This window comes from Ptychodera flava, unplaced genomic scaffold (assembly GCF_041260155.1).
Source record: "Ptychodera flava strain L36383 unplaced genomic scaffold, AS_Pfla_20210202 Scaffold_55__1_contigs__length_887147_pilon, whole genome shotgun sequence".
NCBI classification, from domain to species: Eukaryota; Metazoa; Hemichordata; class Enteropneusta; family Ptychoderidae; genus Ptychodera; species Ptychodera flava.
In genome coordinates this window covers 396,999-410,330 of record NW_027248377.1, presented here as the reverse complement: position 1 = coordinate 410,330, position 13,332 = coordinate 396,999, and the positions used below count along the sequence as shown (strand labels likewise).

The window sequence follows — 13,332 nt, the reverse complement described above, 5'->3', positions numbered from 1 at the left end:
TTTTTTTTTTTTTTTTTTGGGTGGGTGGGAGGGGATTTGTGATGTGTACGTTATCGTTGCAGGAGCTGAAGTGGCGGCAAATGGCTTTGGCCAAGGGGGGTATGCATGGATAGCTGATGGTCAGTGATGCGAGCAGATAACGGGTTGGACGTCATGCAAGGCATGCATGGCATTCATATTTGATAGTGAGGGTGGACAAGAAGCAGCTGTGATTCGAGAGGCAAGGGTTCATTGTGTGTTCAGCAGAAGCGTGAGGCGCGGTTGTGAGGCAAAGGTAGAATGGCCTGCGTCTCCGTGCCCTTTCCCGCGTTAACCATGATTATAGCAAGCCATAATCATCCATTAACGCAAAGAAACGACACGGAGACAGGGCTTGGCCGAAACCCAGGGGCGATGGAACATCCGGGCGTCGTGGCGGCCTTTCCCGTGAAGCCAGTCGCAGATTTGAATGACCTCAAGGGAGGGCAACGTGTTACCCAGGATGCACCTACTGCCACGGCGGGGATGCACGGCGTCGTGGCGGCCTGGAAGATGACACGGACCCCTTGCGGGATCATGCCATGCATCGGGCAACGTGGTACCATGGTCCCTCCGGATCCGCGACAGCAGCCCCCAAATTAAAGCCAGCCCTCAGACCTGGAAGTCGTACAACTGATTATGGAACATCCTTAGGCGACTGCCACTATGTGTACCACAGGATAAACAACCGTTTATTGTGAATAGTTCATAGTTCATAGTCCACAGTTCGATGTTTATTCAAGTGACGTGTACAGTTCCACATATTGTATGCCCAACTTTGCTAACATAGTCATGTAGATTTTGTACTGTAGATCGAGTGTCGTTAAAGTCCCACTAACTAGTAGGTGTTTCTAACACCTCATGTCCTAGAGACTACTTCCTTGTAGCAAGCACGCGAGGCACAGAGTCTAGAGTCTCTTTCGCTGTCTTTATGTAGACCTGGTACGCATCACTCCGCCATCGTCCTAGGGTCTTTATTAGCCAATCTGGTAGGCCAGCCTCGGCGGCGGTTGTGGCAGCACCACTTCTAAAGCTATGTGTGGTATATAGTTCCGCACTTTCAATCCCTGAATGCACGAGTAGCTTTCTCAGGTAGTGCGTCAGCCTTTGACGCGTGAGTCACGTGCCATCAGCAAATTGGAAGACCGGCACCGCTGTATTCGTAAGGCAATGTGATCGTCGGTATTTTGCAAAGGCGTTGACCGCACAGACAGATGTCCCGGTTGGCGCAATGCGGAGTACGTACCCACGTCGATACGGGTCAGTCTTAGAGGATTTCAGTCTCACTTCTAGTACACTGCTCAACACTATGTCTTGAGCAAGCAGCGTTGTGGCTGGGTCGAACTGCAGTGGCCCAGCCGCAGTGAATTCACTCACTCTCAAGAATCCGAAGAAGGCGAGGGTGAAGCTTGCCCATAACATGACCTTGTCGTGATCACACAGGCCTTCCCACGATCGTAGACTCTCCTTTAGGTGGCGAAGTACGTTGATTGTGATTGGCAGACGTAGCCGGCGCACATCACCGATACTCCTCCGGATCCCTTGTAGCGTGCGCTGCAGCAACGCATGGGTGGTGACATCGTCTTCATAGCCTAGCTCGACGTGCTTGTGCATTGCCCCCGCAAGGTACACCTTGATAGTCTTATACGCGAGGCCCCGGTCTGCAAGATTGGTGACAAATAGGATTGCCGCCCTAACCGTGATGGGCGTTGCGCGTAGTCCGTATGATGAGCAGAAGTTGGCGTAGCATGTCTGGCCTACCTGGTATGTGCGTCGCGTGTTTTCAGCAACACTGTTGTGAATGTAGGCCGTGGCCAGCGTCATCAGTTGCCGCATATCAGGTGCAATGGTCGCAGGTGCTGCGGTACTGGCGTGGGTTGTGCTTGTGCCTCGGGTGCCAGCGTTCTGAATCTCGGCATCTGTGAACGAGAAAGTGAGTCAGCAATTGAGTTATCAGTTCCGTTAATGTGGGCTATCAGACATGGAAGTTACCTTTGGCCGCCTGATAAAAGATGCCTCTGACCAGGTGCATGATCTTCGGGCATCGGGCTGAGCCTTTTTTCCAAATATGCACTACTGTTTGGTTGTCACAGTGAAAGAGGATGCGGCGGCCGTGCCACAAATGCCCCAAATTGAACAGGCCACTAGTATGGGGTACATCTCTTTCCAGGCGATTGAGGCAGTGAGTGAGGTGGGCCAGGTGACGGTAACCAGTGGCCCTTATGGTAGCCACCACAGCCAATGGTACCGGAGGCGTCGGTGAATAGATCCAGGTCGCGGGATAAGGTCCAGTTTGGCTCCAGGAATGAGGCAGTACCATTCCACGTTGGCAAGAAGTCGCACCACCACTTCGCGTCGAGGCGGAATTCACTGGACAAAATGACGGTGGAATTGAGTGCTTGAACTGTCACACTGAGGTCTAACATACGACGGAGGAATATGCGGCCAGCTGGAATGCATTTGCACGCGAAGCTGAGGGTGCCGATGAGGGAGAGTAGCTCTCGTTTTGTGCATGTTTGCCGCTGTAGCCAGGTCGGGAGAACATCGAGGAGGTCTTGTAATTTGTCATTGGGAAGCCGCAATGTCATGGAGATGGTGTCAATGATAATACCGAGGAACGTTATTACCGGGGATGGCCCTTCAATCTTCTCTGGTGCGATTGGGATGGCTAGGTCATCACAGGTACTGAGCATTGTGTCCAGTAGATGCTGGCATTGTCCGAGTGAGGTGGGCCGGCCCCAAGGTAGTCATCCAGGTAGTGCAACAAGTCCTTCGTCCCTGCCCTAGATTGAATGATCCAAAGCAGGGCTTCGGCAAAGCGGTTGAAGAGGAATGGAGCAGAGCGTAAGCCGAAGGGTAACACGCGATCAAAGAAGTAGAGTCCCTGCCATTTGAAACCAAGGAGGTGCCAGTCTGCCTTTCGAACGGGGCATAGGCGGAATGCATTTTTAATGTCCACCTTGGTAAGCAAAGTGCCCTTGCCATGTCTGTGCACCATGGCGACTGCGTCGTCGACACGGGAGTAGGTGAGGGTGTAGTCATCCTTGTTTATGTTGTGGTTGACAGAGTCATATCTCGGCCGTGATAGGTCCATGATGATTCGATGTCCCCCAGACTTTTTGGGGCGCAACCCGAGGGAGTTGATGATGAAGTTCGGTAGTGGTGGTGTGCGGAATGGGCCAACTGTGTGGCCTGATTGAATTTCCTTTTGTATGGCTTTGGTAACAACCTCAGGGTCTCTCATGGCCGAGTTTGCGTTGCGGGTGTAGCGTGGGCCATTGGTCCCGGTGAAGCCAACGTTGGCGCCGTAGGTGAGGTCATGGAGTAGGGTGGCAGAGTTCGGGTGGCCTTTAAGGGCTGTGGCTAGTTTAGCGAGGTTGATTGGTGTTGTTGGCTGTAACGTTTCGAGTATCGCCGGACTGGCGATCATTCCTCGAAAGGGCTGGGTGGCTGCTGACCTGTGACCAGGTGGTGTTGTTGAGCATTGTGGTCAGGTGAGGCGCACACTGTGCATTTGTGTATTCTCCCATAGGGACAGGGGGTCTTGCAAGATCCACAGTTGAAGGAACGACATACCTGTGGCTGTTGTTGTTGAGTGGATTCGGACTACTTCTTGTCACTGGTATTTTCCCAGTAGTAAGGGTTCGTGGTGCTGTTTGGACGTCTGTTGCACTCGGTCTTGACGTGACCTCGTTGCCCACATCCGAAGCATGTGGGGATCAGTAGGTGTGGGTGTTGTTGGAAGTGGAAGAAGTGCAGCTCTGGATCCGGCTTGCCCCAGTTCACCTGGTCAGGGTAGCGTGCCGCATTCAGGCGGAAGGCTTTGTCGTAGTTTAGCCAGGCCTCAGGTTTATAGGCAGCTGCCTGTGCTGCTATGAAACGGTGGTAGTTAGCCAGGGGGATAGCTAGGTGCGGATGGTAGAATGATCTATACATCAAGAAGGTACTGTAACACTGAGACCAGATCTCAAAGTTGTCAATGTTCTTTCGTTTGACTTCGGTGGTGAACGTAGCTATACCCGGGTTGTCAGGATCAAAGGCTATTTGTGTTTTTGTGGCCCTTGATGCGCTTGGGGCAAGGGCATCGGGGTGTAGCTCACTGAGGTCGATGAACTTACCGATGTTCGCCAGATTGTTCAGAGTCGTTTGCTCAACGTATGGTAGAAGGAGGTCGGCTGGCGGCGTAGCTGCTGGTGCGTTAGCCGGTGTTCCCGAACGAGGGGGTGGACGCCGCGTTGTTTCTGTGGAACTGGGAAGCTGGGTCCGCTGCAACATGGGCGCAGCCATGTTGGCTGTTATGTTGTTATGAGGCGCGCCTCCTACGGTGGGTTGATCCAGGAAGTGATGTACGCCATCAGCGGTGACCAGGTCAGTTGTGTGGCTCGCTGTAATGGCTGGTTGTTGTTGTGTTACAGCGTACGCCTGCTGTTGGTGAGTCTGCGAGTGGGCCGGTCGGGCTGCCCGCTCCACACTGGTCTCGATGATCGAAGCAGGCGATAGAGGTCCAGTATCTGTGTGAGCGGAAGTGATAGGGTGGCTTGATGGGTGATGTGCCGTCAGGCCAGCAGCACCGGTCGTTTGGACTTGCAGGTCACGTCGGATCGATTCGACGGCTGTGGCGATTCCGGCCTCAATGAGTTTGGAGATGTGGTCTGTCGCTCCCTGCATTGGTACTGCATCGGGGTTCGAAGTGGTAGGGCGCTGGTCATCGGGTTGAGCCTGTTGTCTCCGTACCAAGTAGGGATCAAGGTGCTTCGGAGTCCGCTTCGGTCGCGATGAAGATCGGCGGGCAGCTTGCCCGGTCTTTTTCTTTGTTTTACCCATGGTCGGGATGCGAGAAGGATTTGTGATGTGTACGTTATCGTTGCAGGAGCTGAAGTGGCGGCAAATGGCTTTGGCCAAGGGGGGTATGCATGGATAGCTGATGGTCAGTGATGCGAGCAGATAACGGGTTGGACGTCATGCAAGGCATGCATGGCATTCATATTTGATAGTGAGGGTGGACAAGAAGCAGCTGTGATTCGAGAGGCAAGGGTTCATTGTGTGTTCGGCAGAAGCGTGAGGCGTGGTTGTGAGGCAAAGGTAGAATGGCCTGCGTCTCCGTGCCCTTCCCCGCGTTAACCATGATTATAGCAAGCCATAATCATCCATTATCAGCCATTCGTGGTTGTTGAAGATCTTCAATAATGGGATTATTTGTACTGATGCCAATGTCCTGTCCAATGTCATATTTAGAATGACTCTCATCACATGGTGCAAACATACTCAATGTGTCACTTGGCCTTGATCCTTCTAAAATGTCTTGATGTTCCTGATGTTGTGTATTTGGAGCAACATTATCAAACATATCAATGGCTGTGTTTTGTACTGCTTCAATAGCTTGATCTAATTCCTGAGCATTTTTATTGTACTCCTTTTCTTTAGAATCTACTTCAAATTTTACTTGCATGTAACGATCATAGTATGTTTTGCACCCTGCAAGGAGTTCATTTTCATTTCGCCAAGGATAAAACAACATTATTAACTCTCTGTAATGATTTTCTTTGTCTTTTTCCCTATGGAAACGAACATATCTGATAACTTTACTTTTGGTGCGTTTTTTATACACAAGGCCACGTATCTGATATATTGTGTTGTTTTCATCATCATCATCCTCTTCATCAGTTTTGTAGAAGTCATCATTATCTTGATAATGATCTTGCGGGTTATCTTTTAACTTTTGAAAACTGTACCATGCTGCCAAGTCTGCCAAGCACAATTTCTCAGGGCTTTTGGGCGCCTCTCATATTTTTCAAGATGCTATCACTTTCTATGTCAGTAGCATTTGGACGCATGTTTTGTATGTCATCAAGAGGTTTCAATAGGATAACTCTATCATCAGGGGGTGATGTGTTAATAAATGTGAAGCCGCGTGAAGCTCTTCTTAGTCTCATTTGCATAACAAGGTAAACAGCTTCTTGAGCACTAACTTCAACATGATTAAGGAATTTGTTTCCTATATGCCTGACACTTTCTCTGATATCATGACATCCTTCCCTTGCTTCTTCCACAGCCCTACTGAGCAAATTACTCATTCCACGTTGAGCTTTACTAATGTAAGATGCGATGTACATGGCACATGCATATGGATCAAGAATGAATTGAATGTCCATGTTTGCTCTCCAAGCTTTGAGTAGGGTTTCATTGTAGCTGTTAATTCTTATTTCATTTGGTGACCTCTTGAGGAATATTTTATCTGATGTTAGAGATGACTGTATTGCATTAATATAGGTTTGTTCATCAAGTTGTAGTTTATTTAAGAATTCAGAAAAAGAAAGAGTTTCTCCAAATTGTAAATCAGTAACAACAGTCTTGATATTTTCATAGTGCTTTTGAAGGATCTGTTCTGTGCTTTCATCAGTATCCATTGGCAATGGCTGCAATATCATTGTTCTTGGCATAGGTGGCACAGGAAATCCAAATCTGCAAACACATTGGCCTTTTTTCTTACAGGTTTTTGCATGTCTGTGCATTTGATAATTTATCAATTCAGCGAAGGATTCATTACTGGTATCATTTGAACATGTTTATACTGATCTATGAATTGTGTGATGTCATCATCACTATTTTCACCATATTGTGGTGCATCTTTAATCCATACAAGCATGTGTATATGTGGTGATCCTCTTTGTTGGAATTCCACTCTGTAAAAGTAATCGTGTATTTCACCAATTGGATGATGTGAGCTCATTAGGAAATCATGCATAAATCGTTGAAATGAATAGTCAAAGTGTCGAGCACACGTAACAGGGTCAGATTTTATCAAATCAGATTTTGTATTCCAAGACATGTTCAATACATCGTCATCTGTGTATTCCTTGTTGTGAACTGTCCTTCCAAGAATTTTCAATAGATGTATCCATTTAGATTCTGCTGATGAAAATGACATGAAAAATGTTGGAATACCAAGTTGACGTATCATGGCAAATATATCTTTCTTTGCACTCTACCAGTATGGTGGTGAACCTCTAAGTGTCTTCAACACTCTGAATCCCTCATCAAGTCGAACAATTTTATCAACATTTTGTGGTGATTGAAGCTCACCAGCTGTTAATTTGCAGCCCTTCAGATTACATTTTCGCAAACATAATGTTGCCTTGTCTTTAATCTGCTTGATTTGTAATTTTTTTAGTTTAAATAAATTGTTAGGCATTGACTTTGCAACTCTCCTATCTTTGTGTCGAAGTTCCCATTTACACAATGTACTATATATATAATACAGGGACTATGCGTTTCTTTTGTCTGGGTTGACCACAATATATTGTTGGAAATGAAAGCTCCTCAGAATATTTGTCTTGAAATATTCCTAGTGGTTTATTGTTCTCGCCTGGTGCATAACAAACTGCGCCATCAGAGTCTGTGTGTTGATCATATAAAGGTGACAGCATTGTATCCAGTGTGCCAGCAGGATGATCTTCCAATTTTATTTCTTCAGTCCAATTATCATCATCATCATGATCATCATGATCATTACTGTCATCTTGTTTACATGTTTGTTTGTCAGACATGTGAGAATAATCATGATCGTCATTTTCCTCACAAAATTCCTGCCAATTGTGGTTTTCATCCTTTCTGCAAACAACCCAATCTGTAGATATTGTAATCAGTTCTGCTTTATATAAGGGGCTATTTTTAACTAACCAATTAGCTGCTTGTAAGACTTTCACTGGTCTGACATTCTCTACCTGATAGGCATGACTATAGCTAATCTTTCTTTTAAATTTGACAGGTATTGTCTGCGATTCATTTAAAGTTCTAGGTAATGTAGAGACAGTAGTTGATACATCAGCTATAACATTGACTATGTTACCTCTGAGACTAACTTGTCTACCTCTTGGCAATTCTCTTATTTGCATGAATGGAATGCGTAAGGCAACAAGTCTTTCTTCTAGTGGATGTAACTGTAACTCGGGGGAATTAATGGAAATGACATGTTATTGGCCACAGAACAAGGAGGCAACTTTGACTCTTTTAAATATGAATAACAAGTTTTACATAATGGTGCCATATCATTATCTGTAGCCTGAGATGATGCAAAGGTGTTTAACTTTTCTTTAACATTATTGTAGTTCAAAACACTTTCTCTGTACCACAGCTGTTGGCAGCACACACATACAAAATTTGGCCATTCTGAACTGCACCGTGAAAAATTTGTATCAGCTCTTCAATAGATTTGGCAGCACTACATCTTCTGTTGTTTAGTTTGTTTAATCTATCTCTCATTTGCTCTCTCTCTCTATATGATTTATCAGTTCTTTTAATACTTTTAATATTGGCATCTCTGATCTTTTCGCTTTCCCTGAAGACCTGGTCAGTTCCTTTGTCTTTTTAGCATTAGCATTTCTTTCCCTTTCATTTTCTCTGTACTCAATCATCACACCGTCTCAATTTCATTGATGTCCTGTTTCTCTTGTTTTCAGTTTGTTTATACACATCATCAGCTCTCATAGTTTTCTTAGCATTGACATCTCTTTGCCTTTCAGTTTGTCTGTACAGCTCATCAGTTCTCATAATTTTCTTAGCATTCATATCTCTTTGCCTTTCAGTTTGCCTGTATGCTGGATCAGCTCGTTTATTTTGCTTGGCTGTTAAATCTCTTTGGTTTTCGCTTTGCCTAAACTCTATTTGTTCTCTCTTTTCTCTCTTGGCAATCATGTCTCTCTGTTTCTCTATTTCTCTATAATTTACACAATGTTCATTTTGCGGCATAGATTTCTCTGTTTGTACTGGTCCAAAACTGTTTACATTTATTGCTTGTGACAAATTTTGCTCTGTGCTTTGCAGAAAGTCATAGTGACCACTATCAATTTCTCCTTCAACACGGATTGCATGATACAAAAGATGTATACTTACAGAAGAATTACCAACAGTCTCTAATGGTTCACTTAAAGTGTCAAGATGAACTGCAATATTAATGTTATATGCAAGCGCTGCAGCATTTATTTCAATGTCCCCTCCATAAGTTGCATTACCTGGTTCAGATCTGGACATATACTGCCTATAGTCATCTTGAGAGACAATATGCCATCTTTCATATTCACCTTTAATTGGATCCTCATATCTGTCCCAATGTTCAATTACATAGTCAACAGTATGTACTCTTATTGCATGATGATGATCTTGTGTTCCATAGAGTCCTAGACTTATAGCACGGAACAAGCAATTACCATCACCTTCGACATTAACCTTTGTGTAACATCTGTGAGGAGTCTGCAACTGTCTTTTTCGTTGCATGTACAATTTACTTCTTTCATTTTTTGCTTTTATGCTCAGTTTTTTTTACTCTCATTGTACTTTTATAGTAACGTTGTTTTATGGGTGTGCTTAATATTATAATAGTTCTTACAGTCAATTCAAGCACTTGTATAGAAGAAAAATTAATATTTGACTGATGTTGCTTATTGCTTCCTTGATTTCTTCTGATGCTATGAAAAGTGAAACCTTAAAAGTTGAAGTATTGATGAAAGAATGATTGTGTTTGTTGAGATTGTAGACTATGAATGTGTTATTGCTTGTCAATATTGTGCAGTTTAGACGTTGAACCCTTTCACTACAAAATTTAGGTCCAACTTTATTGGGGAAGCTGGACCTAGACAGAAAAAAGCAGTTAAAAGGGTTGTCAGTAATAAGTAGACAATGATAGAATGTGGTATGACTGTTCTTGTTTATTATGAAGTAAATGAATGCCAATTTTCAGAAATTGTAGAGAAATGTCGTCTTCCTTATATATTCAGTACGCTGAAGTAATTCTATTTGATTGCAAATAATCTGCCTGTAAACAATACTCTTGTTTCCTATCAGGAAGTAAATGATAGAGCACTAACTTGTGTGCTGTTAAATATTCACGGTATAATTTCACAATGTACACTGAGGAAGACAAAGACAAAACTTTACTGCCTTATTTTTTTTTCTTCTGCAAGTTAATACTGAATATTATCAATGTCAAATCAGTTGTGATCTAAATGCAAATTAACCACAACAGTGTTTGCTCAAAGTACTATCAGCAATGTTGTAACCAATGCTTGTTGACTATCAATTTGTGATCTTGAACGCGCCTCTACAGGCAGTCTGTACCTCCTATGGGCAACTGTGCCTCAACTGGGCAGTCTGTGCCTCTTATAGGCAAGTGATTGTGTTGTACCCCTTTGGGCAAGTTATTGTTTGCGCCTCCTATGGGCAAATGATTATTGCGCCTCCTATGGCAAGTTATTATTGCGCCCTTCCTATGGGCAAGTTATTATTGCGCCTCCTGTGGGCAAGTTATTGCTGTGCCTCCTATGGGCGAGTGAATGTCACCACGTATATGGCCTCCTGGTATAATCTGTTAAAGAAACAAAAATCAAAGTAAGACATCCATTGCATCCTGTTAAATATACATATTTGTACCAGTGAAAAAAATTGGCAAAAAGATGAATTTGATGTTTTACAACATGTAAAGAACTTATTCCATTTTTTTCATGGAAATTATTGACCAACAAGTTCATCATTGATGACACGACACCATTCCTACAAAGGCAAGTTTGCATGACATTGGTCCAGGTATGTCAGACATATCTTTGTGAATGGCCACAAAATATAACATAATGGCTGCCTGATGGCATTGATAGTATCAAAGAACAAATTGAAATCGGTTTGGGCATGTCTGAAATATCTACCTAGATGCCTGAATGCACACACAATGAAAAGCTGCATGGACTAACAAAGAATGGCAAAAGTGAATGAACTCACACAAAAAAATATGTGGATTTAATTGGAATGTCCTAATGAATGCCCTGTGGTGATGTAATCATCAATAGACCACTTCTGCAAATGAAAAAAAACATAACACCAAGGATTAAAATAAAATGACCACTGTCATAAATTTTGTTGACTCCATGAAGTGCCATATCATTTACTAGAACAGTGATACAACATTATCGAAAGCTCTGTTAACATTTCTCACACAACTTCCATGTCCAACAATCTCTTCAAATAGCTATCTTAATGTTTTTGATGTGTGTATGACATGTCATTTTGTTTTAATGAAATATAAGGGCAACACACGGATGTAAATCTCATCAAATTAAGTTTATCTTTTAGGACCCATTTAAACCTCATTAGTTCACTCATAGAGTATACTTTTCATGAATAATAAATGAATTCATGGTTTATCATCACTTTGTCCTGTGACATTTCATCACATTACCATTTTGTCCTCATAATGATTCATTCAACACTCAAAGCTGGATAAGAAAGGGCACTAAAATTAATCTGCATATTACTAAACTTGTGTAATTTTTTACAAGCTGTACTTTAGAAAATTGTCAAAATTTACAGATGGAAAGTCAGGAAATCTCCACACTACACACACACACTAATTGATCAGTTCTACCAGCCGACAGGCTTTATTGATCTATCAACAATTACAGTGGTGGCCTACTACCAGGATCTTGCAAGCAATATTTGTCTGGAAGTTATGAATATGATGAATAAATGTCATTTTTTCATTATACAAGCCTTCCCACCTATGGGGTGGACCATTTGATATCCTGGGGGGGGGGGTCTGGAAGATTTTTGGGGGCATTTTACATTCTTATTCGCTTTTGATGGTAACGCATTTTCCGAGCAAAGTCTTTGCCACTGAGTACCAACCATCGAAATTCAGTAGCTTGTCCCACATTATAGGAAACTAAAAAAGTATGTAAATGATCAGACATATTATTATGACGATATCATGAAAATATTACCTGAAACCCTTTCGGAGCACCACAACAGACCCTATACACAAACAATAATAGTAACTATTCATCATTGCTACCAGTGTACCTAGAATATCCATGTCCCCGCGACATCTACGAGAACGAAAACTATTGCCCAATCTAAAATCCCTAACCCTAATCTATGGCTTTGCCACGACAAAATTAGGTGCCACGACAAAATTAGCCTAACCAGCCTATGACTCTCGTCGATTGTCACAAAACAATCTTTACGTGGACTATTTTTATGAAATAGTAATAACATTGACACCAGTCAAGTTGTTATTCTTCGTGCAGGACCTCTCGTGTACGCTAAGGGATACGCTGTCGGGCCGGACCCACGTGGGTTTTGGAGACAGTGCAGCGTACACAGAAATCTACCCGACCTAGCTAGCTCTGCGTACCGTGCTGTGTGTTTCAGGTGTTACACGGCCCCACCACATCTAATGGATGAATTCTACAGAGGAGCCAGCGTAGCTGACATTGGCGCACGCCAAGAAAACATTTAATCACAGAACAGTGAAGCGTAAAGTAATGGATTCTTTCAATCATGCTACAGACTTTTTAAGGTTTGTGACAGAGGGCCTTGTCTGCCTTCTTACAATGAAGCAACTACAGCTGTCATCTCTGAACAGTCGACCCCAAGACTCACTTTATAATGAGCCAACAAACGTGCGCCAGAAAATCTCAAAAGCCGTTGCTCAAAAAATATGGGTCTAAATGAATACAAAGGATTTGGAAGACCTCATTAGACTAGATGAAAGATGTGATGATGTAGATGATAGTGGCGGGGGCCGTGTAACGCCCGAAACACACAGCAGGGTACGCAGGGCAAGAGCCGACCGTACAAATCTATGCCATGAAAAAGTCAAGTTCGGAACTACAGCTCCCAGTCGCGATCGAGTCACAGTCGCGCTCCTTCTCAATTCTTTTGATGCATGTACCGTACTATTCACTTTCTCAACCGTAAACTCAAAGCGTCCAAGTCAAATCGTGGTATCGAACAAAGGTGCATACATCAAATCACGACATAGAATCAACACATCACACACAAATTACTTTTGAATTACTTACCGACACCACACCGACAGTCCATCAAAATCACGCTTCAGAATTTGTACAGCAAAAAGCCGGATAAGCGTACTCACAGCACAGAAAGGCTGTGGAGACAAGCGAAGAACTATGTGCTCGTTATGATACGGCGGTATAACTTGATTTACGCGACGATGGCGGGGAGACGAAATGTACAAGTACAGTAAGTGCAGTAAGACTGGCTTTATGCCGCTAGGGTTTGTGGGTAAAATGTATCCAGCTGTAGCCAACCTGGACAAGCACATTTCACAGCGCCCTCAAACAGTCGATTGTTTTCACTTGTCATACGCGGCGTAACAGAAAAATTAAAACTTTCATAACTTCATTAATATCCAAGCCACGCCCACCAAAACCTTTTCAGTTCTAGCCATTTGAATTCTGAAGATGTCTACCAAATTTGACTGAAATACGTTCAGCCGTTTTTGAGAAAATGGACCAACAGACAGAC

The 13,332-nt window shown here is 43.5% G+C and overlaps 1 protein-coding gene and 1 long non-coding RNA gene across 2 annotated transcripts; both read right to left on the bottom strand.

Moving 5' to 3' along the window:
* Positions 1-1,121: 1,121 nt before the first annotated feature.
* On the bottom strand, positions 1,122-5,768 carry LOC139128497 (uncharacterized). Its single transcript, XM_070694264.1, has 2 exons — positions 4,137-5,768; positions 1,122-1,937 (listed from the first exon to the last, which is right to left on the bottom strand). Exons 1-2 carry the CDS (start codon positions 4,840-4,842, stop codon positions 1,138-1,140), a joined length of 1,506 nt encoding a protein of 501 aa, XP_070550365.1. The 5' UTR covers positions 4,843-5,768; the 3' UTR covers positions 1,122-1,137.
* Positions 5,769-9,702: 3,934 nt separating this feature from the next.
* On the bottom strand, positions 9,703-13,113 carry LOC139128496 (uncharacterized). Its single transcript, XR_011551318.1, has 3 exons — positions 12,867-13,113; positions 10,786-10,860; positions 9,703-10,378 (listed from the first exon to the last, which is right to left on the bottom strand). It is a non-coding gene; the product is annotated as an uncharacterized lncRNA (long non-coding RNA).
* Positions 13,114-13,332: the final 219 nt, after the last annotated feature.